The 25,060-nt window shown below is 38.8% G+C and overlaps 1 protein-coding gene across 3 annotated transcripts; it reads left to right on the plus strand.

The window, feature by feature from the left end:
* Positions 1-4: 4 nt before the first annotated feature.
* On the plus strand, positions 5-18,095 carry LRRC34 (leucine rich repeat containing 34). 3 transcript variants are annotated; one of them, XM_042955349.1, is made up of 11 exons: positions 5-172; positions 4,783-4,903; positions 5,405-5,523; positions 5,624-5,688; positions 6,719-6,802; positions 9,738-9,866; positions 11,603-11,698; positions 14,488-14,642; positions 15,028-15,183; positions 16,166-16,292; positions 17,756-18,095. In XM_042955349.1, exons 1-11 carry the CDS (start codon positions 70-72, stop codon positions 17,957-17,959), a joined length of 1,359 nt encoding a protein of 452 aa, XP_042811283.1. In that variant the 5' UTR covers positions 5-69; the 3' UTR covers positions 17,960-18,095. The 3 variants fall into 3 exon arrangements, with proteins under 3 accessions (XP_042811283.1, XP_042811285.1, XP_042811284.1); XM_042955351.1 differs by having other exon boundaries at positions 5,405-5,469; XM_042955350.1 differs by having other exon boundaries at positions 4,789-4,903.
* Positions 18,096-25,060: the final 6,965 nt, after the last annotated feature.

Below are 25,060 nucleotides of genomic sequence, written 5' to 3' on the forward strand. Positions count from 1 at the left end.
GGGACTGGGCAGGCGCATGCGCGCGGTCGTCATGACAACTCCACCGCGTCTCTGGGGGCGTAAAGGGACATGCGGGGCGGTGGGAAGGTGGCGGCCCGGGCTAAGTCCCCGTCTCCTCCTCCCGCTCCCACTACAATCCCTACTACGTCCTGGGCCCCGGCCGACAGGAGCGGTAAGAAATAGGGTGTCCTTCGGCGCCTGCCTGGCCAGGTGGAGCGGGCGAGGGGCGCTACCCCAGCCGCGGGCTTGCTCGCACCAGCCCTTTCCTCCGAGCCGGCTGCCGGCCTGAGGCGGCTTGGCAGGAGGGTGCCCCTGGGAACCCCAGCTGTGGCCAGAACTTCGGGGCCCCCCACATGTGGGTGGGAGGGGAGCCCCACGATCCGCCCCCTTCCTCCCCGAGGGTCTGCCCTTCACTTGATAGGTTGTCCTGGGGGAGGTGTGTCTATTGATTTGCTCTCCCGTCTCAGGGAAGGGTGTGTAGGTGCTCCTCTTGGGCCCTTTTTTGTGTGCAAGCTCCAGAAAGCGGGGCCTGGGTGGGCAAGAGGGTCTCGAGTATGGTCTGCACACCCCTCCTCCTGCCTCCTCCAGCCTCCTTCCTCCTGCCCCATCCTCCTGCCGTCCATTTTTTTTTTTTTAAAGTTTATTTATTTTTGAGAGAGAGCACGTAGCAGGGGAGGGGCAGAGAGGGAGAAAGGGGGAGAGAGAGAGAGAATCCCAAACAGGCTCAGTAGGACCCCTTTTGCAGGGCTCAAACCCAAGAACCATGAGCTCATGATCTGAGCAGAAATCAAGAATGGGTTGCTTAACTGACTCAGCCACCCAGGTATTCCTCACTGTTTCCATTTTGGATGCCTGTTTTTGTTTCTTTGTCTTTTTAAATATATTTTTAAATGTTTATTTTTGAGAGAGTGATTGAGAACGAGCAGGCGAGGGGCAGAGAGAGAGGGAGACAGAATCCTAAAGCAGGCTCCAGGCTCTGACCTGTCAGCACAGAGGTCATGTGGGGCTTGAACTCATGAGTAGTGAGGTCATAACCTGAGCTAAGTCAGACCACCCAGGGGCCCCTGGATGCTTGTTTTAAAGGGTTGTGTGCTTGTAGATATGGAACTGTGCTAGAAGCTTTACCTATTCCTTACTGCATCTGTGAGATGGGCGTCTAGCTCTGCCTCTAGCATAAGAGGAAGTTTAAGATGGGAGAATTTAAATAACTTGTACTTGTTCAAAGTCACACAGCTGATCCTGGATAGGCACTTACTCTGACTCACTCCCAACCCTTGGATTTCCCCAGTACTTGCGTGGTGCCAGTGTAGGAGGGCATAGGGGACCACCTCCAAATTGAGCCCCTGCCCACTTTTTTTTTTTAATATAGAATTTTTAAAAAGTGGTCCTAGGTGGAAAATATTTGGAATATAAGACTTTGGCATGGATTAAAAATGACATTTGGGTTAGACTTTGACATTTTCTTGTGTAACTGGTATTCCTAGTCTTAGCTTTACAATTGGAACACTGACATTATTTTCCGTGAATATGAATACAGGAAATAAATTACTGATGCCATAAAATCCCAACATACAGTACTTAGGTGAATTTTAAATGAAAGAGAGCATAACAGGAAAAATATACCAGAAATTTTAAACACTTTAAATCCACAGTCGGGTAATAAGAATTTTTCGTATTAACTTTTTTTAGCTATATTTAGTGTATAGTTTAAGATTCCCTCCTTCTTTCAAAGAAACAGGATTTCTAAGTCTGACGCATTTCTCCTGCATGTCCCGGGTGTGCTGTGGCCAGCTGAAGGCAGGCACTGAGCCTCAGAGATTCTCACGGTAGTCTTCTGTTTTTAACACCAAGGATGGGGCTCCTGGGTGGCTCAGTTGGTCGAGGGTCTGACTTCAGCTCAGGTCATGATCTCATGGTTTGTGAGTTCGAGCCCCGTGTCAGGCTCTGGGCAGACAGCTCGGAGCCTGGAGCCTGCTTCAGATTCTGTGTCTCCCTCTCTGTCTGTCCCTCCCCCCGTTCCGTTTGCGTTGTCTGTCCGTCTGTCTCTCTCAAAAATAATTGTTAAAATTTAAAAAACAGAACAAGGAAGGTAGTAGAAGGGAGGAAACAAGCCCAGTGGGAGTCTAGCTCCAACAAGTAAATGTGCTTGAGATCTGTTTGCTTTGTTTCCTGTCGAGAATGCTAAAGTAGCATTTTGTAGATTGAATTCCATGTGAACCCTGGTCACATAAGTCTGGGAGATGGAGTATTTTTATTCTCCCTTCTCTCCAGGCTCAATAATTTAAAGACTCTTTACACTCTTGAGTGTTTTTAATGTCCAGAGAAGTGTTATACAGATAGGGGTCTGTTTAGCTTTGTTTACTGCAGCACTTCCCAAGCTTATCTGACAATAAGATCTATTCTACTTAGAACATCTTTTTTAAAAAATATTTATTTTTGAAAGAGAGCGTGCGGGGTAGGGGTACAGGGAGAGGGGGATAGAGGATCCAAGCGGGCTCTGCACCGACAGCAGTGAGCCTGATGTGGGGCTTGAACTCAAGAACCGTGAGATCATGACCTAAGCCAAAGTCAGATGCCCAACTGACTGCACCACCCAGGTGCCCCAGAGTATCTTTGATCATTTCATAGATTAGCATTCTAAAGAGCACAATTTGGGAGATATTGTGCTAAAATGTTGTTTAAATACATGAAAACTTCCTAAAATAAGTGAAGGGTTTCTTAGGTACCTCCACACACAAGAGAGGAAATTCTGTTGACATAAAAAATTTTCAGAGAATGACATGGGAAAACTCACAACATAATGCTAAAAGATCTGGAACTGTACTGAAATATTCCAATTTTGTTTAAAAATGCTAATAAGTACATATGTGAGAAAAACATTTGGGAGGAAATACCCACAGGCCTCAGTTATAATGGTTCTTTGGCAGTGGGATTGCTGATAAATGTTTATTTTTTTTTTATACTGAAATTTCCAAGTTGTCTGGAATAAGTGGGTTAATTTTTGTTAAAGCTTATTATTTAAAATTTTTTTAATGTTTATTTATTTTTGGGAGAGACACAGACAGAATGTGAGTGGGTTAGGGGCAGAGAGAGAGGGAGACAATACCGAGCTGTCAGCACAGAGCCCAATGCGGGACTCGAACTCACAAACCATGAGATTGTGACCCAAGCTGAAGTCACACGCTCAACCGACTGAGCCACCCAAGTGCCCCTTTAAAGCTTATTCTTTTTTTTTTTTAATGTTTTTATTTATTTTTGAGACAGAGACAGAGCATGAACGGGGGAGGAGCAGAGAGAGAGGGCACAGAATCCGAAGCAGGCTCCAGGCTCTGAGCTGTCAGCACACAGCCTGACGCCGGGGCTCGAACTCACAGACCATGAGATCGTGACCTGAGCCGAAGTCGGACGCTCAACCGACTGGGCCACCCAAGTGACCCTTTGAAGCTTATTCTTAAAAACTGTTAAGAAAAGTTTACTGCTTTCCTTTTTAATACAACGTTCCTCATCTTAAATCTTGTTTTGCAAATTTGTTTAGTAAACTCTTGGGTTCATATAATGTAGAAATCTACTCAGCAAAAATCTCAGCAAAGAACATCTGTTGAGATGCAGAGACTCAAAGAGGCTGGCTCTGAAGACACTAGGTTGGTTGAGTCGTGAGATCTCTGAGCACAGATTTTTTTTTTCAAGAGACTTACACAAAAGATAGGACAAAAACAAAGATAGTGGCATGTGCTTCTAAGGAGAGTGACAGCATAGCTTCTACCCTGGAAGGCGTGGGTCTGGCAAAAGATCCTTTTAAATTAATATGAAAAACTAAGACCTTTAAGGAAAGCAGCAGTTGTAACAAAGGAGAGAGTTCAACTCCTGCTTTGTTTCAGTCTTCTTTGTTAAGGGCTGAACAGAGCAAAATCAATCTTTAGAAAGAGGAAAAGGGGGTGTCTGGGTGGCTCAAGTGTCCAAATTGGGCTCAGGTCATGATCCCACAGTTTGTGGGTTCGAGTCCTACATCAGGCTCGCTGCTGTCAGCACAGAGCCTGCTTTGGATCCTCTGTCCCCACGCTTCTGCCGCTCCCCACTGGTTCCTTCTCTCTCAAAATAAATAAACTTAAAAAAAAAAAAAAATAGAGGAAATGGAAGGCTAGGGTAGGTGAAGAGCTGCTATGAGCCAGGCCTCCACTTAGTGTAAGGAGGAACAGACAGCTATATTCAAAGATGCATCAACCTGCATGGTATAGAGGGTATCCAAGAAGCCTATGGGATGTGGTGATTTTTCAGATCTTTTTAAAGTTTAGATTCTCTGATAGAATTGTCTTTATCTGAAGTCATGATAAGAAAGTGTGAGTCATCCTAACCTAAGGTGGCAGAGTGGAAAGAGGCTTTGGAGTCAGTTTTTATACTCTGCCCTCATTAGCTGTATGGTTTTGGACAAAATATTTAATTTTTATGAATATCCTTTTCCTCAGCTACCAGGCCTGTAGTTCTTCTCCCTTTGTGTTGCTTCCCAGTTAGTGTCTGCCTACCCTCAGTGGGGGCTTCTATGGCTCTTGTTCGAATGGCATTTTCATTCGCCTCGATTCCTTCTATTTTCCCCCTCTTGCTCTTAATCCCATCTCCTTTTCTTCCTTACCCCTGACTCTATTCACATACACATTCGTATCTTTGGAAGAAGTGTAATTTTTTTTTTTTTTTTTTTGCGGGGGGCAGCGGGGAGGGTGTAGAGGGAAAGGGAAAGGTCCCGGTATAATTCACATTGTGAAGAGTAATGCACTACTTTTTCAAAAGTTCCAGAAATTATTGGCAGTCTCCAGGAAGATTATTATAATCTATGTATGGAAAAGTCCAGGAAAATTAATTCCTTTGTATGGCATCTACTCCAGGAAGTGGATGAAGAAATTGAAAAGGGGTAAGGAAGACAAATACTTGATTACATAATATTCACTGCTAATCATCTGTGTGAAAATTCTGGAATACTGAGTGATTTGTTTAAAGCCACTTGCAAATCCTTTTTAAAATGGACGTACTTTTTGATTCAGAGAGGTAGATGATGGACAGTGTTAGTCCCGGAGGTAGCGGAGTATATGGGGACGAACACGAGACCAGTGGCTCTCAGCTCCAGATTTGTGCTGAACTCCTGTGGGCTGGATTTATTTATGAAAATCGTTGAAGTCTTTGATGTCATTATCTGTCAAGTGGAGATACATTGTTTTGTGTGTGAGAAAAATTCTATAATATAAAAGTGTCTGTAAAATCTGTAGAATATTCAGCCCTCTTAAGTTACTTGATGTAAATCTATATTGTGACACATACTTGGTTTCAGTAAATGCTATTCATGACGTTACTATTTACACATGAGGGAAAAAGTGCTTTTATTTCTTTACTGGGTTTCTTTTTTGTATTTTAACAGATTGGAAGGAATCATATTAAACATTCCTGGTAACAGTCGCTTAATGCCAGCAGAAAGAATAACAGGTGAAGATTTTTGGATTCTTTCCAGAATTTTAAAGAAGAATCCACATATTAATGGTATATGCTTCCTTAAGAATCGTTGCCTCTTGCTTTCATTTTCCTGATTTTGATTATTCATTATAAGGAATATCTGCCTCTATTCATCCGTGTTCTCCAGGTTTGGATGTTAGATATAACCTCATGAGTGATGTTGGTGCATACTATGCTGCAAGACTGCTTCAGGTATTTTACTGCAACATGTTCTTAGTTCTTTTTGTTTTTTTCCCAGGAGTCAGTTAAGAACCAGTCCTTTCTTTGGAATGTGCGGAGTTTGAATACCCTAAGCCTGCTAAGTTAACCCTTTATTACAGACTTCACTTTGGAACTGCCCAGGCTGAAGTGCTGCATTATGGTTGCATTTTATTTAAGAAATACAGTATGGTCAAAAAAACAAAACAAAACAAAAAACATGTGGTCCACCAATCAGATAGGTGTACTTTAAGAAAAGGCCCTTGTTCCAACCTCAGACGATTGGCAAATATGTGTATGTGTCTGTTTTTTCAGTTAAAATGTTTAAGGCAGCATATATCACTTACTCACTACCTCTCTTGAATTCACTTTTTAAGTTCTTACTTGTCCCAATCTCAACTGCTAAACATGTTTCCAATGAGTTTAAAAGTGATTTTAAAATTCTCCTATCCATGAGATAGCACACAACGTAAGGACAGAGTGAAGATTAAAAAAGAATATAAACTAAATAATTTATTCTCAACAATTACAAAAATGCTGCAAAAGTCATCAAAATGTTCTGTTTACAGTGAAACCACCTAGTCTCATGGCACACCCACAAAGTGATAGTTTTGCAAAATGTCCAGGTCCTGACCTTGCACTATATTTATAACACTTGAAATACACTGAAAACCCACCTGTATATTTATCAGTAGACTACTGATACCTAGAGCTCCTGAGTCCTCTTTTGCAAACTTGTACACTCACACTTTGTAAGCACATTCGTACTTTGAATCATTGATCAAAAAGGAATGTGGTCTTTTTCTTTCATTTATATTGCAGTTATGTTTAAATGAGAATGGTAATCTCCACCCCCTCCCCCGGCCCTTAATGGTAGTTTCTTGTGCTGGACTTACAGATTTTCTATGTTGCAAAGATTTTCTTTGGAGGTGAATACTTTTATTTAAATAAAGCAGCTCCTAGATTGATTTGTTTCCTAATAATTGCATTCCTAATAATAGTTTCTTTTCTCTCCTTATTATAGAAACAACATAAACTCATTTATTTAAATCTTATGTTTAATGATATTGGGCCCGAAGGTGGAGAATTGATTGCTAAAGCACTACATGTAAGCATTTAAATACCTTAAACCAACATTTTCTTTGGGAATTTTAACTTCTGATAGCTTGTAATCAACATAATAAAATATCACTGTGAACTTACATTATTATGCAAATGTGTACTTTTATTGCACTTCGATGTATTAAAATGTAATATTACAAGCACTTTTGAACTCAGTTTTAAAAAAATGATTATTTATTTATTTTGAGAGAGTGAGCGAGCAGGGGAGGGACAAAGAGAAAGGGAAAGAGAGAGAATCCCAAGCAGGCTCCACATTGCCAGCATAGAGCCCGGTGTGGGGATCAAACCCATGAACCGTGAGATCATGACCTGAGCCAAAACCAAGAATCAGACACTTAACTGACTGAGCCACCCAGGTACCCCTAAAAATAAACAGCTCTATTGAGGTATAATTCACATACATAAAAATTTACTTTTTTCCATAAAAATTTACCTTTAAGGTGTTCAGCTCTGTGGGTCTTTGTATATTCAGAATTGTGCAACCATCACTGCCTATTTTTAGAACTTTTCATCCCCCAAAGATGCCGCAAAGCCATTAGCAACCCTTCTCCATGCTTCTTTCACTCCCCAGTGAGTGTTCATCCATATTGTAACACACTTCATTCCTTCTTATTGCCTAATAATATTCCATGGTTTGGATATATCCTATTTTCTTCATCTATCAGTTAAAGGACATTTGGGTTTCCACTTTTTGTCTATAATAATGCTATAATAATGTGAATTATATATAATAATGTGAATATTTGCACATTTTTGTGTGCATAGGTTTTCCATTTTCTTGGGTATATACCTAGGAGTGAAACTGCTAGATCATTTGGTAATGGTGTTCAACATCTTGAGAAACTGCCAAACTGTTTTCCAAAGTGGCTGTCCCTTTTTACGATTCCACCAGCAATGTGGAGTGTTTTAATTTCTCTACATCCTCACCAGCACTTGTTACGGTCTTGATTTTAGCCATCCTGGTGGATATGAAGAGGTTTTGTGGTTTTGATTCGCATTTCCCTCATAAATAATGATGTTGAGCATCTTTGCATGTGCCATTCTTTGGAGAAACGTCTATTCGGTGCCCATTTTTAAATGGTTTTAGTTGTCTTTTTAAACTGTGAGAGTTCTTTACATGTTCTGGATGTAAGTCCCTTATCAGATACATGAGTTGCAAATGTTTTCTCTCATTCTGTAGTTTAGGTTGCCTTTTCACTTCCTTAATGGTGTCTGTCCTTTGAAGCACAAAATTATTTAATTTTGATAAAGTTCGATTTATTTTTTCTTTTGTTGTTTGTGCTTTTGTTGTTATATCTAAGAAGGCTTTGCTTAACTCGAAGTCATGAAGATTTACACTTGTGTATTCTTCTAACAGTTTTGTTTTAGCTCTTTCATTTAGTTATTTGATCCATCTTGAGTCAATTTTTGTATATGATGTGAGGTGGGAGTCTAACCTCATTCTTCTGCATGTGGATATCCAGTTGTCCCAATACTATTTAAGACTGTTCTTCCCCATTAATTTTCTCCATCGATTATAAATGGCTTATTTCTCTATTCTTCATTCTATTAACCTGTATTTTGATCCTTATGCCAGTCCCACACTATCTTGATTACTGTAGTTTGTAGCCAGTTCTGAAGTCAAGAAGCATGGGTCCTTTCTGTTTCAAGATGTGCTGGTCCCTTGCATTTCCGTATGAAATTTAAGATCAGTTTATCAAGTTCTGCAAGAAAAACAAGGATTTTTGAGAGGAATTGCTTTCAGTCTTTAGATCAGTTTGGGGAGTATTGCCATCTTAACAGTATTAAGTCTTCTGATCCACGAACATGGGAAGGGTTTCCATTTATTTAGGTTTTTCATTTCCTTCAACAGTGCTTTGTTTTTAACGTACAAGTCTTGCTTTTGCTAAATTTATTCCTAACGTTTTATTCTTTTTGATGCTATTGTAAATGGGATAACCTTAATTTCAGTTTTGGGTTGTTCATTGCTAGTGTGTAGAAATACGATTAAAACAAAATACACACACACACACACACACACACACACACACACACACACAATTGGTCTTTTGCCCTGCAGTCTCACTGAACTCACTAGTTCTAACAGCTTTTTTGGTGGATTCCTTTGGATTTTCCATAAATAAGATCACATTATATGCAGAGATGGTTTTACTTCTTTTCCAATCTGGATGCCTTTTTTGTTTCTTTTCCTTGCCTAATTGCTTGGTCTAGAATCTCCAGTACAATATTAAATAGAAGTGTTAACAGTAGACGTCATTGCCTTCTTCCTGCTCTTAAGGGGTTTGGATTAACTTTAACTATTTGCACTTACATGTCTTCTGATATTTACTCATCAGCATATTGAAATGTCTGTAGTTTTATTTGTGAAAGAATTATCAAAAGAGTGGAATAAGAGTTAAACTTTGCAAATGTTTGAGAAATTATATTCCTTTAGAAGTGATACAGGGAGAATATGGAATGAGTACTTAATGGGTATAGTGTCTCCTTTTGAGGAGGTAATAAAAATACTTTGGAACTAGCTATGTGATGGCCGTATAACACTGTGAATTTATTAAAAGCCAGTGAATTGTACACTTTAAAATGGTTAACTTTGGGTTATGTGATTTCACCTCAAAAAAAAAAAGTGGCATAATTCTGTTAGAAAACAAACTTATAGATTTCCCAGTGAAAGGAAAATTTATTAAAATCTGCTTCATTTACTGGGCATTTTTGGGCATCTGTTTCCTGGGCATTCTCTCCACTAAAAAATTAAGCTAGATTTTTATGAGTAGCTGAATGGTACCTTTAAGGAGTGTATCCTCTTCTGTCTTCATGAAAAACTGATGAGTCTACAAATAGTAATATAGTCTCCTAACTCATGTAATCAAACAAGAATTCTGTGGACTAAAATTTAACGAAGTTTTGGTTCTTTTCCTTTTCAGAAGAATACAACTCTGAAATACCTAAGAATGACTGGAAACAAGATTGAAAATAAAGGTGGAATGTTTTTTGCTGCAATGCTGCAAATTAATTCATCCTTAGAAAAATTAGATCTGGGTGACTGTGATCTGGTGAGTAAAATGGTTATAAGAAATATCGCCTAGGTACTGCGTCATTCTCCCTGGAAACCAGGATAGGTAATTGTTAAAGAGACCAGCTAAATGACCATCTTAGGAATGATTAAGCTTTCCCCTAATATCAGAGAAAAAGGTGGGTTTTTTTTTATACTATTAGGCATAATAGTGCTATTAATAAAATCAGATTGTATTTATTATAGAGGAATACTTAGAATAAAATTCTTCCTAAGCTTCCATCTATAACCCTTAACCTATATGGGATCTTTTGAGAAAAAGATTGTGGTGTTTTCTGTTGTTATTGTTGTTTCTTATTTAAAAAATGCTACTTCATTAGAAAGCTTATATTCCAGTTGGGAAAACATCAATAAAGAGAAAAGTGCTAGAAAGATTGCCAAGTAGGAGGTAATCTTCAGGTTAGGGTAGTTTCTAATATCTGAGGAGGTAACACTTGGTCATGAAGGATGAGGAAAAACTGCCTTGGAAAGCATCCATGGCAGAACATTCAAGGCAGGGGTCCAACACATACAGACTCTAAGATAGTGCTGCCCCAAGTGTTGTATGGGTGGCATTACTAATACAGACTGAGGCGATTTTAATACTCATGTATTTATTTTTACAGATGCTTATTTTGAGGAATTTACTTATTTTAAGGTTTTCCATTTATAGTAGTGAGTTTTAAAATAAGATGGAAAAAGTAAATTGATTCAATGGAAAACTATTAAGTAAATAATAAAACTGACACCCAAATATAGCAAAAATCATGAGAAGTACATGAGTAACGAAATACTGACTCCGCGGGTTTTAAGAACTCAAAAGCCAGAGTGGATGAGGGAGTTAAGAGTATCTCAAAATGAAGGCGGAGGTTTGCAGAGGCCAGATCCAGCAATGTTGTATGGGTTGCGGGTCATACATCAGGGGAAGAGGGGATTGTTATAAATATGTGTCATGGAAAGGCTTTGAGAAGTGACGTTATCTGATTGGTCCTTTAAAAAGATCTCTGGTTTCTTTGTTGGGGAATTAGAGAGTGACAGAGGAAGCTCACAGACCATTTAGGAAGTTACTACAGTAGTCCAGGTGACAATAAGGACTGGGGTTGGGGTGGTGGCACCCAGATGGGCTAATTGAGACATCTTTTGGAGACAGAATCTCTTAAGACTTACTGATTAATTGGATGGGAGGGTGAGTGGAGTGGCGGAGTGCGAGGAAGCCCAGGTTTTCTGGTGTTAACACCTGGGTGTGGTCGGTGGTGTCCATCACAGAAATGGGGAAGAATTAGGCCCTTCCAAAAAGGTAAAGAGGGAGGCCGGTGGAAGCTGTGAAAAATGGATTAGTAAATCTTTGCCACCACTCACACACACTGAGGGTTCAAGTATGCATAACACTTGCACCGTGTTCTACACTATGTTCTCAGTAGTGCAGAGTGCTAGCTGGGACCCACGCGTGTATCTATGTATCTGAGGTCTGTCTGCAACACACAGTACCTTGAGGACTTAGGAGCAAACCTGGAGGTAAACATCCTAGGAAATGGACTGTGAAACTTTCAGAACTCCCCATCATGTTACAGATTTTAGGCCAGGGAGAAAAGAACACAGTGATCATTCATTTCTGAATTTGACCACGCAAGGTTTACAATTCAAAATACAATTTATTTAACTGAATCCAGGTTACTGATTTTGAAATAGGGATGTTAAATATGTTGTCAGTTTCCTTAATGAATTTATTGTTTTTAGGGAATGCAAGGTGTGATAGCATTTGCTACAGTCCTAACTCAAAACCAAACAATTAAGGGAATAAACCTAAACCGACCTATACTGTATGGTGAACAGGTATGTATTCAAAGTGATGACAGCTAATATTATATGTGAATAAAACGAAGGTACTATTTATTGAAGGTTATGTCAAGGTTCATGAATGCATTATATTTTTAGAATTAACTTCATTTACAAACAAAAGCTTACTTGAAGAAAAATTGAGTCATGATTTTAGATGTTGCTTATTTAAGCAGTAAACATGTCTTTTTTTTTTCTTGTAAACTCAGATTAACAGTGAGTAAACCTGTAGAGAGGCAAAGTAGTTTAGACAAAAACAAATGATTAAAGTTTTTTTTAAAATTTTTTTAATGTTTATTTTTGAGAGAGAGAGAACAAGTGGGGGAGGGGCAGGGAGAGAGGCAGGGAGAGAGGAAGACACACAATCCAAAGCAGGTTCCAGGCTCTGAGCTGTCAGCACAGAGCCCCATGTGTGGTCTCACCACAAACCGTGAGATCATGACCTAAGCTGAAGTCAGATGCTTAACCTACTGAGCCACCCAGGTGCCCCCAAATGATTCAAGTTTTAAAGGCTGGATTATAAAAGCTCAGTGTAAATTGTTTTGTTGTCTGTTATATTGGTATCACTAAACCACTTTTGAAATTATGAGTAATAATGGCAGAATGTGAGTGAATAGCAGCCTGGGAAGTCTGGACTTGATCCTATAGGTAAGCTACCTACTGGAGACAAGATGAGGGAAAACATGGTACCTGCTGTCAAGGCTTCTCCTTATTCCTTTAACATTCTTTTAGAAGTGGCAGAGAAGGTTCTCAGATTGAGGATGTGACATTTGAAGGCTAAATCAAAATTTTCTGGATTAAAGCCTCTAAGAAATAAAGCGTGTTAAACTATATGAAATCACATCAGAAGCACGATTCCTTTTGTGTGTTGAGTGATGTCGTCATTCCCAAATCTGAGAGTTATGAAAAGCCCAAAGGCCTTTCTCAGGTCCAAGCCCTTGCTCTCAGCCTGGTGCTGAGAGTTTAGCCAGTCAGGTAAACTCTAGCCTGCTTTCTATTCCTCTCTAAGGCAGCCACCACCCTCTCTCTCCCTGTGAGCACTAGTTTCTTCAGTGGCTATGGAGTAGAATCCTCATGTGCTTCCTCATACTGTGCTGTTCCCAAACATAAGCCTGCAAACCTGTTCCATTTAATGAATTCCATTTATCTGGGGAGCTTGGAAAGATACTGATGCCAGGCATCATCTTAGGCAAATTGTCAAACTCAGCGAATTGACCTAAAAACTCTTTACTATTTCTGGTTCTAGTTCCGTCCCTTAATAAGGGTGGTCACTCGACCGAATTTCTTGACCTAAAAAAAAAAATGCAAAGCATAAAGCACAAATATGTATCATGTCCTGTTTCAGGCACCATGCAGAGCAGTATTTGGCCCCATAAGTGATCAGTTTGCATTTGTTAAGATCCTAAACTATAGCTTCCTTTGGGTGTATCTATTTCAGTGTCAGCAATAATTTAAATAAGATACAGGATTACAGAACACTGAATAATAATAAATGCTTTGCAGTGTTCTATAGAACACTTATTTGGGGCCACGTACTTTTTTGTTAATTTAATTCTGTGAGGGAAGTAGAATTTTATCTGTTTTACAGGAAAGGAAACTGAGACTCAGCTAGATGAAATAATTTGCTCAAAGTCATACAGCTAGTATAATGCAAGTATCTGGACAGTTTTAAGGGTATTTTGAGAGCAAGAGAGCGCACGCAAACAGGGAAGGGGTAGAGAGAGAGGGAGAGAGGGAGAGAGAGACCCCAAGCGGGTTCTGCACTGTATGCAGAGAGCCCGTTGTGGGGCTTGAACTCATGAACCATAAGATCGTGACCTGAGCTGAAATCAAGAGTCAGACGCTTTATCGACTGAGCCACCCAGGCACCCCTGGACAGTTTTATTATAAAGCTCATATACTTTTATTATAAAACTCATGTACTATCTGCTATTGCCACGTGGTCTTGTTTAACTTTTAAACTTTTTCTCAAAGTAGGTTTTTCTCAGAGTATTATGTAGAAGTACGTAATTTGAGCATAGTTATCCATGTTTGTATTCAGCATTTCCAGTGACTGTAAAACTTCTTATAAATACAGCAATCAAGCAAGAGAACTTCTTACCATAAAATACTCTGACCCATTCATTTCAAGACTCTGACTCTTAAAAATTTAAAGTGCTTGGTATTCAAATCCTCATTGAGGCTATTTACCTTTTGCCTGGAAGCAGCTAGATTTTGGAATTAAAAATAAGTCTTCCAGTGACTAGAAGAGTAAAACATATTTAGAAATTTGGGATGATTATAAAAGGGAAGAACTAGATATCACAGGATTAATGAGTGTTTTTAAATAGAAACAACATTGGGAAATGTGTATTTTGTCTAAAGACTATGAAGAGTAGGAATCAAGAGAAAAGTTCAGGAACATATGGAGGGTGTAAGAAAAATTTAGAGACTGAGAGGACAACAATAAGGGGGCTTAACATGCTCAATACGTCATGGGACCAATTTTTTTTTTTTTTTCCACCTGGAATGATTGTTTAGGATTATGCCTTTTTAAAACCAGCCTCTTTTACTTTACATCACTTAGTCACTGTACCTTGCAAGTGCCTACTGTCTATTTTTAAAATAAGGTATCATTTGTGGCAAAAATGATTTTTCTTAAAAGCCAAGCCAAAACAAATGAAAATTACAGACTAATAGTCTTGATATTTTCTTTAAAGCTAATTTAAATAACTTAGCATATGTTTGGAATAAACAGGTACAGCTTCAAAATTGTATTTTAGAAAAAGATTTTTACCTATTTTTAGGAAGAGCCCACAGTTCATCTAGGCCACATGTTGAAAGAAAATCACTGCCTTGTTGCACTACACATGTGTAAGCATAATATGAAAAACTGTGGAATAAAACAATTATGCGATGCACTGTATCTGAATAGAAGCCTACGCTATCTTGATGTGAGTTGGTAAGTGATAATACATTAATCCAGAAGTCCTGGAAATAATCTATGTAAACATTTACAGTACATAGGATACGCCATTAGATACTAATTCCAAAGATCAGAAAATGCAACCATTGTTGTCACCTTTTTATCCTAAGTCTTAGTATTTAGCTTGTACTGATATTGTATATCCTACAATGTGAATGAGCAATTTAATCATGAGTAATCCAGAATGAAAGTAAGATTTTATAGCAAATTTCATTAACTTTTTGGGAAATTGAGTGATTAAAATCTTTTAGTGAATGAGAAAGTACTGTTCTATATAACAATTCTGAGGCCTGTTAATCTCTATGAATAAAAGAAGAATACTTCATATTTTCAAATGTAACACGTATTTTTCCTTTCCCAGCAATAAAATAACTCGTGATGGAATGGTGTGTTTGGCTGACGTACTGAAAAGCAATACTACTCTGGAAGTAATAGATCTTTCTTTTAACAGAATAGAAGATGTAGGAGCAAAGTATCTCAGTGAAACTCTTGCTTCACACAACAGGAGTCTTAAAGCGTTAGTATCACTTTATATTTAATCAAAATAACAAAAATTTCAACCTTTAAAACACTAACCTCAAGCCCTTTAACTCAAGATGCATGATGAAATATAAAAATAGTTTCTAAACTGACACATTAAACATTTCAATTTCTTTTTCAAAAGTAATGTCTATTTTTTTTTTTTAATGTTTATTTTTGAGAGACAGAGAGACACACACAGAGTGTGAGCAGGGGAGGGGGCAGAGGGAGAGGGAGACACAAATCTGAAGCAGGCTCCAGGCTCTGAGCTGTTAGCACAGAGTCTGACGTGGGGCTCAAACTCACGAACCATGAGATCATGATCTGAGCCGAAGTCGGCCACTTAACCGACTGAGCCACCCAGGCACCTCCAAAAGTAATATTAAAAACTATATTGATTCTACTTTTGATTGATTTAAGACTGAGAGAATTCTTACTGCCTATAGTATTTACCCTGATTTCTATAGAAAAATCACAATCATTCAATATGACCAAGACTTAAAAATAATCAAAGAAAATACTACTTGGATGACTTAATCCTGAAGGGCGTATTTGTAATCCACCCCAAACATTTACTGAATGATATAAAACAGCCTATTGATTTCTAAAATGTAGGTAGCTCTACTAGGTACATGAAGCATCCAATTAGAGAACTAAGTTTCTTGGATTTTAGGATTACATCAGACGCTGAAGAATAATGCCAAGATTTTACAGCATAAAATTCAACAAGGGTGCCTGGGTGGCTCAGTGGGTTAAGTGACCAACTTTGGCTCAGGTCATGATGTCAGGCTTTGTGAGTTCGAGCCCTGCATCGAGCTCTCTGCTGTAAGTGCAGAGCCTACTTCGGATCCTCTATCTCCCCCTCTCTTAAAATAACAAACTTAGAAAGAAATGTAATAAATGTTGTTGGCTAACTTATGCATCTTCTTTGTGAAAGTATTTACTGGTTTCCAGGGTTATTACTTCTTGTTTCTCCCTAGGTTGTCAGTAGTGAACAACAACATAAAGGGAGAAGGACTTGTTGCACTTTCACAGTCCATGAAAACAAACCCCATACTCTCTAATGTCTACATTTGGGGAAACAAATTTGATGAAGCTACATGTGTGGTATGTTTTGTTTTTTTTTTCTTTCTTCTTCACTGAAGGCTTTTTCTGGGGTCTTCTCTATAACATCAGACATTTACAGGTGGCCTTAGAAATGATTATAACATATTGGGGCACCTGGGTGGCTCAGTGGGTTAAGCGTCTGACTCTTGACTTCAGCTCAGGTCATGATCTCATGTTTGTTGAGTTGGAGCCCTGTGTCAGGCTCTGCACTGCCAGAGTTGAGCCTGCTTGGGATTCTCTCTCTCCCTCTCCTTCCCCTGCTCACTTGCTTGGTGTCTCTCTCTCTCTCTCTCTCTCTCAAAAATAAATATTAAAAGAATGATTACAAAATATAGTAAGACACTGCAGTTCTGATACATTTAAAAATAAACCCTAAAAATGACTGGAAAGTTCTGTGGTTGAAATAGCAAAATATCTCAAATACTACATATTAATATAAAGATCAATGAATGACACAGTCCCAACTCCTCCAAAGTTAAAACATTTTAAAAATCACAATTGTTGACTTATTCTAAATTTGATGCAGCACAATCTCTAATCTGCTGCCCAATAATTAAACCAAGACATGGTTTTGGAGACCTACAGTACTTTTAACTGCTGCTTATGCAAATACAGCCCTTGATACTACTTTCAAAACAAAAAGCATAGTAACAAATAATTTTGATTTGGAAAGAAGATGCTAAAAATCTCAATTTGCAAAAAGGCTATCCAAAACTACCACCAAAACGAGTAATAAAACATACTATTTAAATCTTGATTTTAGAAAAACATATTCTACACACTAGAAACTAAGGTGAGCTTGGAATAAAGCAGAAAGCAACTGAAGTTTTCTTTTACTGTCTACATTTCTGCCTATCTCTGTACACAATCTTACTGACAAGCCAGCTTAACATGTTTGTGTGATCTTACATACATACCAATGATCCATGAGGTAAACAAAGAAAATTCTACAATGAAAAAAGAATGGGGCTACCAGCCAGGCCACCGTCTAATAATATGGAAATGGTCTCTTAGCCTCAGACTATAAATGAGCTTCAGGGAGTTTATGAACTCCAGAGAGTTGGATGCCAAAATCTGATTATTTTTCTGAGAAATGGGTCCCTGGCCATCAAATTTTCAAGGGCATATACAACTCCTTATGTCCCTCATTTAAGATCCCCTGTAGGAATTTTGACCATGGGACCTTTTGGCCCACAAAATCAGTAACACTGAGAATTGTTAACTCTGGAAGTCATAAAATGATAAATACCTTAAAGCTTAGAAATAAATTTTGCAAGATTCTAATTTCATTGTGAAATTAAGTGAACAAAAATCTATATGTGGAAAATAATAAAATTCAGTAATTTACTCAAAATATTTTAAACTGAAAATCAGTACAGCTAACTTGAATATAGAAATTTAATTACGATAAATGAACAACCTATTTTATTAATGATAGTTTGTTCTTTTCTTAAAAATCACAGGCATATTCAGACTTAATTCAAACAGGCCGTCTAAAACCAGACAATACAGATGTGGAGCCATTTGTGGTGGATGGACATGTGTATCTTGCAGAAGTCTCCAATGGCCTTAAAAAGCATTATTACTGGAGGCCAACTTACGGAGAAGTTTGCAGTCAGTCATCTAATGCAGGTTCTATTCTTGTACCAGTAGGTCCAGATCTATGAAAAACAAGCTCTGAAATAATTTTCACATATTTGCCTTATGTTAATATTTTATGGCCTACTACAGTTTTCATTCATAAATTAGAACAAGCTACTTCTTGAAATGTGTAAAAGATATATTAAACTTTGTTTAACTGTCCATTGTGGAAAAACTGAGTAATATAATTTTTTAGAAGACATTTTACAGGAAAGCAAAGATGGTGGAGCAGGAGAACCCTGAATTCACCTCATCCCACGGACATATCAAGGCAACTGCTCCACTCTGCAAACAACCTGAAGCCTGGCAGAACAGATCTTCCACAGCTAAACCCCTGGAGTGACTAGCCACAAAGGGGAAGGACATCACAGGCAAGGAGAAGCGACCCCACACTGGACACCAATGGCCCTGGGGACTTGCACTGGGAAGACCAGTCTCCATACTGTCTGGTTTTGAACATCAGTGGGGCTTAACTCCAGGAGAGCTGGAGGGCTATAGGAAACCAAGGCTCCACCCTCTAAAAACCAATACACTAAATAACTAAAAAGCAGTTTGAAAAGTGCCTGGGGTATATGTGAGGGAGATTTGTTGCCGCATTTGAGGATGTATACAGGAGGGGCAGGAATCTACAGGAAATCTAGTAGCTTTCTCCAGGAAGGAAAGTGCTGGTGCCTGCCAGTTTTCCTGCCCCCTCCCAGCCTAGACAGCCAAACACTTATGGAAGCCAGTTCTGACATTCTCAACCTACCTTCCTAGCATGGTGTGCCCTGCCCTCTCCAAACTGCCCATGCCAGCAGGCACCCCTCCAAAGCAACTCTTGCTCTGGAGAGGAGGGAGCTAACCCCACACACCAGTGCGCCTGCAGTTGCTGTAGCTGCACTTCTCAGCTAGCTATAGAGGTTTGAGAAAGCCCTACCCGTCGATGTGTCTGCAGCAGTCACAGAGGCTCACTATAGACAGCTGGGCTACAGGCTAGCCCTACCAGCAAACTCACAGCTGCTACAACCAGGTCTCAGAGCCAGCCACATAGGAAGCAAGCCCGACCCACCAGTAAGCCCACAGCAAGCAAAGCAGATCACTGCAGATAGGCTGTCCACACACTGTAGAGGCTGAAGCAGGGCTTATTAGCCGTGCAGGGGATAAGCGCTGCCCACCAGTGTATCCTCAACACTAGAGGATGATCACTGTAGTCAGCTGGGTAGAGGGCTAGCATCACCAACCAGCATGCCGGCATTAGTCACATATCAACCACAACAGGTTCTGGTGACCAGGGAGGACTGTGCTACAGGGAACCATAGGACCCTTTCTACACAAGGACACTACTTTCTAGACCTAAGGAGCTGACCTAATTAATTCACAGAAACAGACAAGATGAGGAGACAGGAATAGGTCTCAAATGAAAGAAGGCAAAACCACAAAAGAGCTAATGAAACAGGTAAGCAATATGCCTGATAAGGAGTTCAAGGTAATGGCCATAAAGATACCAGACTTGAGAGAAGAATGGATGAACTCAGGGAGAACTTCAACACAGAGATATAAAATTTAAAAACTAGTCAGAGATAGAGAATAACTAAAATAAAAAAATGGGCTACAGGAAATCAGTGGATTAGAGGATACAGATCTGATCAGTGATCTGGAAGACAGGATAATGGAAAACACCCAAGCTGAACAGCAAAAAGAAAAAGTAATACATGAGAATAAGTTAAGGGACCTCTCTGTGATCTATCAAGTGTATGAACATTTGCATTATAGGGGGTTCCAGAAGGAGACGAGAGAAGGGGAACAGAAAACGTATTTGAAGAAATAACAACTGAAAACTACCTTAACCTGGGGAAGGAAACGGACATCCAGGTGCAAAAAGCAAAGAGAGCCTTACAGGGAACCCAAGGACATATAATTAAAATGGCAATACATATAATTATGTATAATTATATGTATATAATACACATCAAGACATATAATTAAAATGACAAAAATTAAAAAGTGAACCCTAAAAGCAATAGAAAAGCAAACTTACATACATGGGAAACCCCATAAGGTTATCAGCTCATTTTCAGCAGAAACTCTACAGGCCAAAAGGGAGTGGCATAAAGTGCTGAAAGAAAAAAAAAAAAACAAAACAACAAAACCCCCTGCAACCAAGACTACTCTATTCAGCAAAATTATCACTCAGAATTGAAGTAGAGACAGTATCCCAGACAAAAGTTAGAGTTCATCGCTACTAAACTAGCTTTACAAGAAATGTTAATGGAAATTCTGTAAACAGAAAGAGAAGGCCACAACCAGAAGAAAACTGAGGAGAAAATTTCACAGTACAAGCAAATATATAGTTAAGTTAGTAGATCAATCACTTATAGCTATAAAAATTAGTCAAGGGATACACAAAAAGAGGCAGAATATGATATATACATAAAACATGGAAGTGGTAATAAAAATTGCATCAGAAGAATAAAATACCAGGGTGGCTGGCTCAGTTGGAAGAGCATATGACTCTTGATCTCAGGGTTGTGAATTTAAGCCCCACATTCAGTGTAAATACTTAAGAAAAAAAGAAAAAACTTACAGGGCACCTGGGTGGCTCAGTTAAGTGTCCAACTCTTGATTTCGGCTCAGGTCATGATTTCTTGGTTTGTGAATTTGAACCCTCCATCAGGCTCTATAATGTGTCTCCCTCTCCCTCTCTGCCCTTCCCTGATTGCTATCTTTCTCTCACAATAAATAAAAATAAACTTCAAAGAAAGAAAAGAATAAAATACTTACGAATAAATTTAACCAAGAAGGTGAAGAGCTTGTACTCTGAAAACTGTAAGCTATTGATGAGGGACACCTGGCTGGCTCAAGATCAAGAGCATGTGACTCTTGATCTTAGGGTCATGATTTCAAGTCCCACATTGGGTATAGAGCTTATTTTTAAAAAATAATAAAGGTGGAGTGCCTAGGTGGCTCAGTCAGGTAAGTGTCTAACTCTTGATTTTGGCTCAGGTCATGATCTCACAGTTCAAGAGTTTGAGCCCCATGTCAGGCTCTGCACTGACAGAGTGGAACCTGCTTGGGATCCTCTCCTTCCCTCTGTCTCTGCCCTTCCCCTGCTCACTTGCTCGCTCTCTCTCAAAATAAATATTTTTTTTTTAAAAAGGTTAAAAAAAAGACATTGATGAAAGAAACAAATGGAAAGATATTCCATGCTCATGGATTGGAAGACTTGATATTGTTAAAATGTCCATACAATGCAATCCCTAAAATAATACCAATAACATGTTTCACAGAACTAGAACAAAAAATCTTAAAATTTGTATGGAACCTCATAAGACCCTGAATAGCCAAAGCAATCTTGAGAAAGAACAAAGCTGGAGATATCACAATCTAAGATTTCAAACTATACTACAAAGCTGTAATAACCAAACAGTACGGTACAGGCACAAAAACTGATACATAGATCAACAGAACAGAATTGAGAGCTCAGAAAAAGACCCATGCTTATATGGTTAATTATTCCATGACAAAAGAGACCAGAGTACATAATGGAGAAAAGACAGTCTCTTCAATAAATGGTGCTGGGAGAACAGGACCACTTCCTTATCATAGACAAAATTAAACTCAAAATGGATTAAAAACCTAAACATAAGAGACCTGAAACCACAAAACTCCTAAAAGAAAACATAGGCTGGAATCTCTTGGACATGAACCTTAGCGTTTTCCTGGATATATCTCCCAGGCAAGGGAAACAAAAGCAAAAATAAACGCTAGGACTACATCAAACTTAAAAAGCTTATGCACAGTGAGGGAAAGCATCAACAAAACAAAAAAGCAACCTACCAAATGGGAGAAGATACTTGCTAGTTGCATATATGATAAAAAGTTAATATCCAAAATACATGAAGAACTACAATTCAACACCAAAACCCCCAAATAATCCAATTATTATTCAGGTGCAGAGGACCTGAATGGACATTTTTTTCAAAGAAGACATAAAGATGGCCAAAAGACACATAAGATGGCCAACAGACACATGAAAAAATGCTCAACATCATTAGTTATCAGGGAAATGAAAATCAAAACCACAATTATATCACCTCACATATGTCAGAATGGCTAGTACCAAAAAAAAGCCGAGATAAGTGTTGGGAGAAAAGGGAACCTTTATGAACTGGTGGGAATGTAAACTGGTACTACCACTATGAAAAAGAGTATGGAGATTCCTCAAAAAAAACTAAAAATACAACTACCATATGATCTAGTATTTCCATTTCTAGGTATTTACCAAAAAAAACCCAAAACCATGAATTTGAAAAGATATGCACCCCTATGTTTATAGCAGCTTTATTTACAGTACCCAAGATATGGAAGCAACTTAGGTGTCCACTGATCGGCGAATGAATAAGGATGCAGTGTACATATATACAATGGAATATTACTCAACCAAAAGAATGAAATCTTGCCACTGGCAACATCAGTGGACCTAAAGGTTATGTATGCTAAGTGAGGTAAGTCAGACAGAGAAAGACAAATAACCTATGCTTTCACTTATATGTGGAGTCAAAAACAAATGAACAAAGAAACAAGAACAAAAACAGACTCACAGACAACAAACCAGTGGTTGTTGGAGGGGAGGGAGATGAAAGGACAGACAAAATAAAGGGATTAACGAGGTACAAACTTCCAAACTTATTAAATAAGTCAGGGGAACCTGAGTGGCTCCGACTGACTCTTGGTTTCAGACTGACTCTTGGTTTCAGCTCAGGTCAAAATCTCACATTTTGTGGGTTCGAACCCTGCACTGGGCTCTGTGCTGACAGCGTGGAGCCTACTTGGGATTCTCTCTCTCCCTCTGCCCTTCCCCTGCTCATGATCTCTCTCAAAATAAATATTCAAGTCATGAGAATGAAAAGTACAGCATAGAGAACATAGTAATATAATAACACTGTATAGTAACAGATGGTAACTAAGCTTACCATAGTGAACATTTTGTATATAATTGTTGAATCACTATGTTGTACCCCTGAAACTAATGTCACCTATACATCAAAAAAAAAAAAAAAAAAAAAAAAAAAAAAAAAAGGACTGGGGGAAAAAAGGAATAGAGACTAAAATTTTAACCATGTGGAAAAAAAAAATTAAGGAATTAAATTTGTTTTTAAAAAGAAAATATCATTAAGTAGTAAAAATAGCATAAAAAAGAAGACGTCATTATTAGGTATCCTAACTGAAAGTTGTCATGAGGTTGTAAAACGGGTTCAGGTGGCAGGCTGTCAGGGAATTTCAGGAGGTTCAGAAGTTGAAAAAGTATTTTATGTATCTTATTTAGGTATTATGGGTATTGACAGAATCTCACAAATATAAGCAAATATATTATAAACATACACGTTACAAATACATGTAAGTGGATGCTTTCCAAACAAGTCAGTGATGCCAGTGAAATTTTTAAGATCGTTCTTTTTTAGAAGATGCCAGTAACATTTTTTAAAGAGCTGTTATTTTTATTTTAAAAAAATGTTTATGTATTTGATGGGGCGCCTGGGTGGCTCAGTCGGTTAAGCGTCCAACTTTGGCTCAGGTCATGATCTCGCAGTTTGTGAGTTCAAGCCCCGCACTGGGGTCTGTGCTAACAGCTCAGAGCCTGCAGTCTGCTTCAGAATCTGTATCTCCCCCTCTATCTACCCTTCCCATGCTCATGCTCTGTCTCTCAATAATAAATAAATGTTAAAAAAAATTAAAAATGTTTATGTATTGGAGAGAGGGAAAGAGAGAGCACAAGCGGGGGAGAGGCAGAGAGAGAGAGAGAGAGAGAGAGCAAGAGACAGAAAGAGACAGAGAGAGAGAAAGACAGAGAGAGAATCCCAGACTCCACACTCAGTGCACGTCTGACATGGGGCTTGATCTCACGACTGGGAGATCATGACCTGAGCTGAAATCAAGAGTAGGATGCTTAACGGAGCCACCCAGGTGCTCCAACATTTTTTTTATTTAAGAATTTTTTAAGTATTTTTTGAGAGACAGAACATGCACGAGTTGGGAAGGGTAGAGGGAGAGAGAGAATCTTAAGCAGGCTCCATGCCCAGCTCAGAGGCCCACTGGGGCTCAATCTCAGGACCATGAGATCATGACAGGAGCTGAAATCAAGAGTCAGATGCTTAACCTACTGAGCCACCCAGGCGCCAGAAGATGCCAGTAACATTTTAATGATTTGATTGCAAATAATTACTGTTGTCTATGGCCAATCTTGTTTTCAAATTAAGATTCCTATAAGGATGGGGTGCCTGAGTGGCTCAGGTGCGGAGACTGCTTAGGATTCTTCCTCTCTCCCTGATGAACATGGATGCAAAAATCCTCAGCAAGATAGTGGCCAACCGGATCCAACAATAATTAAAAGAATTATTCACCACGACCAAGTGGGATTTATACTTGGGATGCAGGGTGGTTCAATATCAGCAAAACAATCTATGTGATTCATCACGTCAATGAAACAAAGGACAAGAACCACATGATCCTCTCAATAGATGCAGAGAAAGCATCTGACAAAATACAGCATCCTTTTTGATAAAAACCCTCAAGAAAGTAGGGGTAGAAGGATCACACCTGAAGATCATAAAAGCCATATATGAAAGACCCACTGCTAATATCATCGTCAATGGGGAAATACTGAGCACCTTCCCCCTAAGGTCAGGAAGAAGACAGGGATGTCCACACTCACCACTGCTATTCAACATAGTATTGGAAGTCTTAGCCTCAGCAATCAGACAACACAAAGGAATAAAAGAGATCCAAATCAGCCAGGAGAAAGTCAAACTTTCACTCTTCACAGATGACATGATATTCTATATGGGGAACCCAAAAGATTTCAAAAAACTGCTAGAACTGATACATGAATTCAGCAAAGTCGCGGGATATAAAATCAATACATAGAAATCGGTTGCATTTCTATACACCAATAAAAAAGAACAGAAAGAAATCAAGGAATCAATCCCTTTACAACTGCACCAAAAACTATAAAATACCTAGGAATAAACCTAACCAAAGAGGTAAAAAATCTATACACTGAAAACTGTAGAAAGCTTATGTATGAAATTAAAGAAGACACAATAAAATGGAAAAATATTCCATGCTCCTGGATAGGAAGAACACTGTTA

This window comes from Panthera leo, chromosome C2 (assembly GCF_018350215.1).
Source record: "Panthera leo isolate Ple1 chromosome C2, P.leo_Ple1_pat1.1, whole genome shotgun sequence".
Lineage (NCBI taxonomy): Eukaryota > Metazoa > Chordata > Mammalia > Carnivora > Felidae > Panthera > Panthera leo.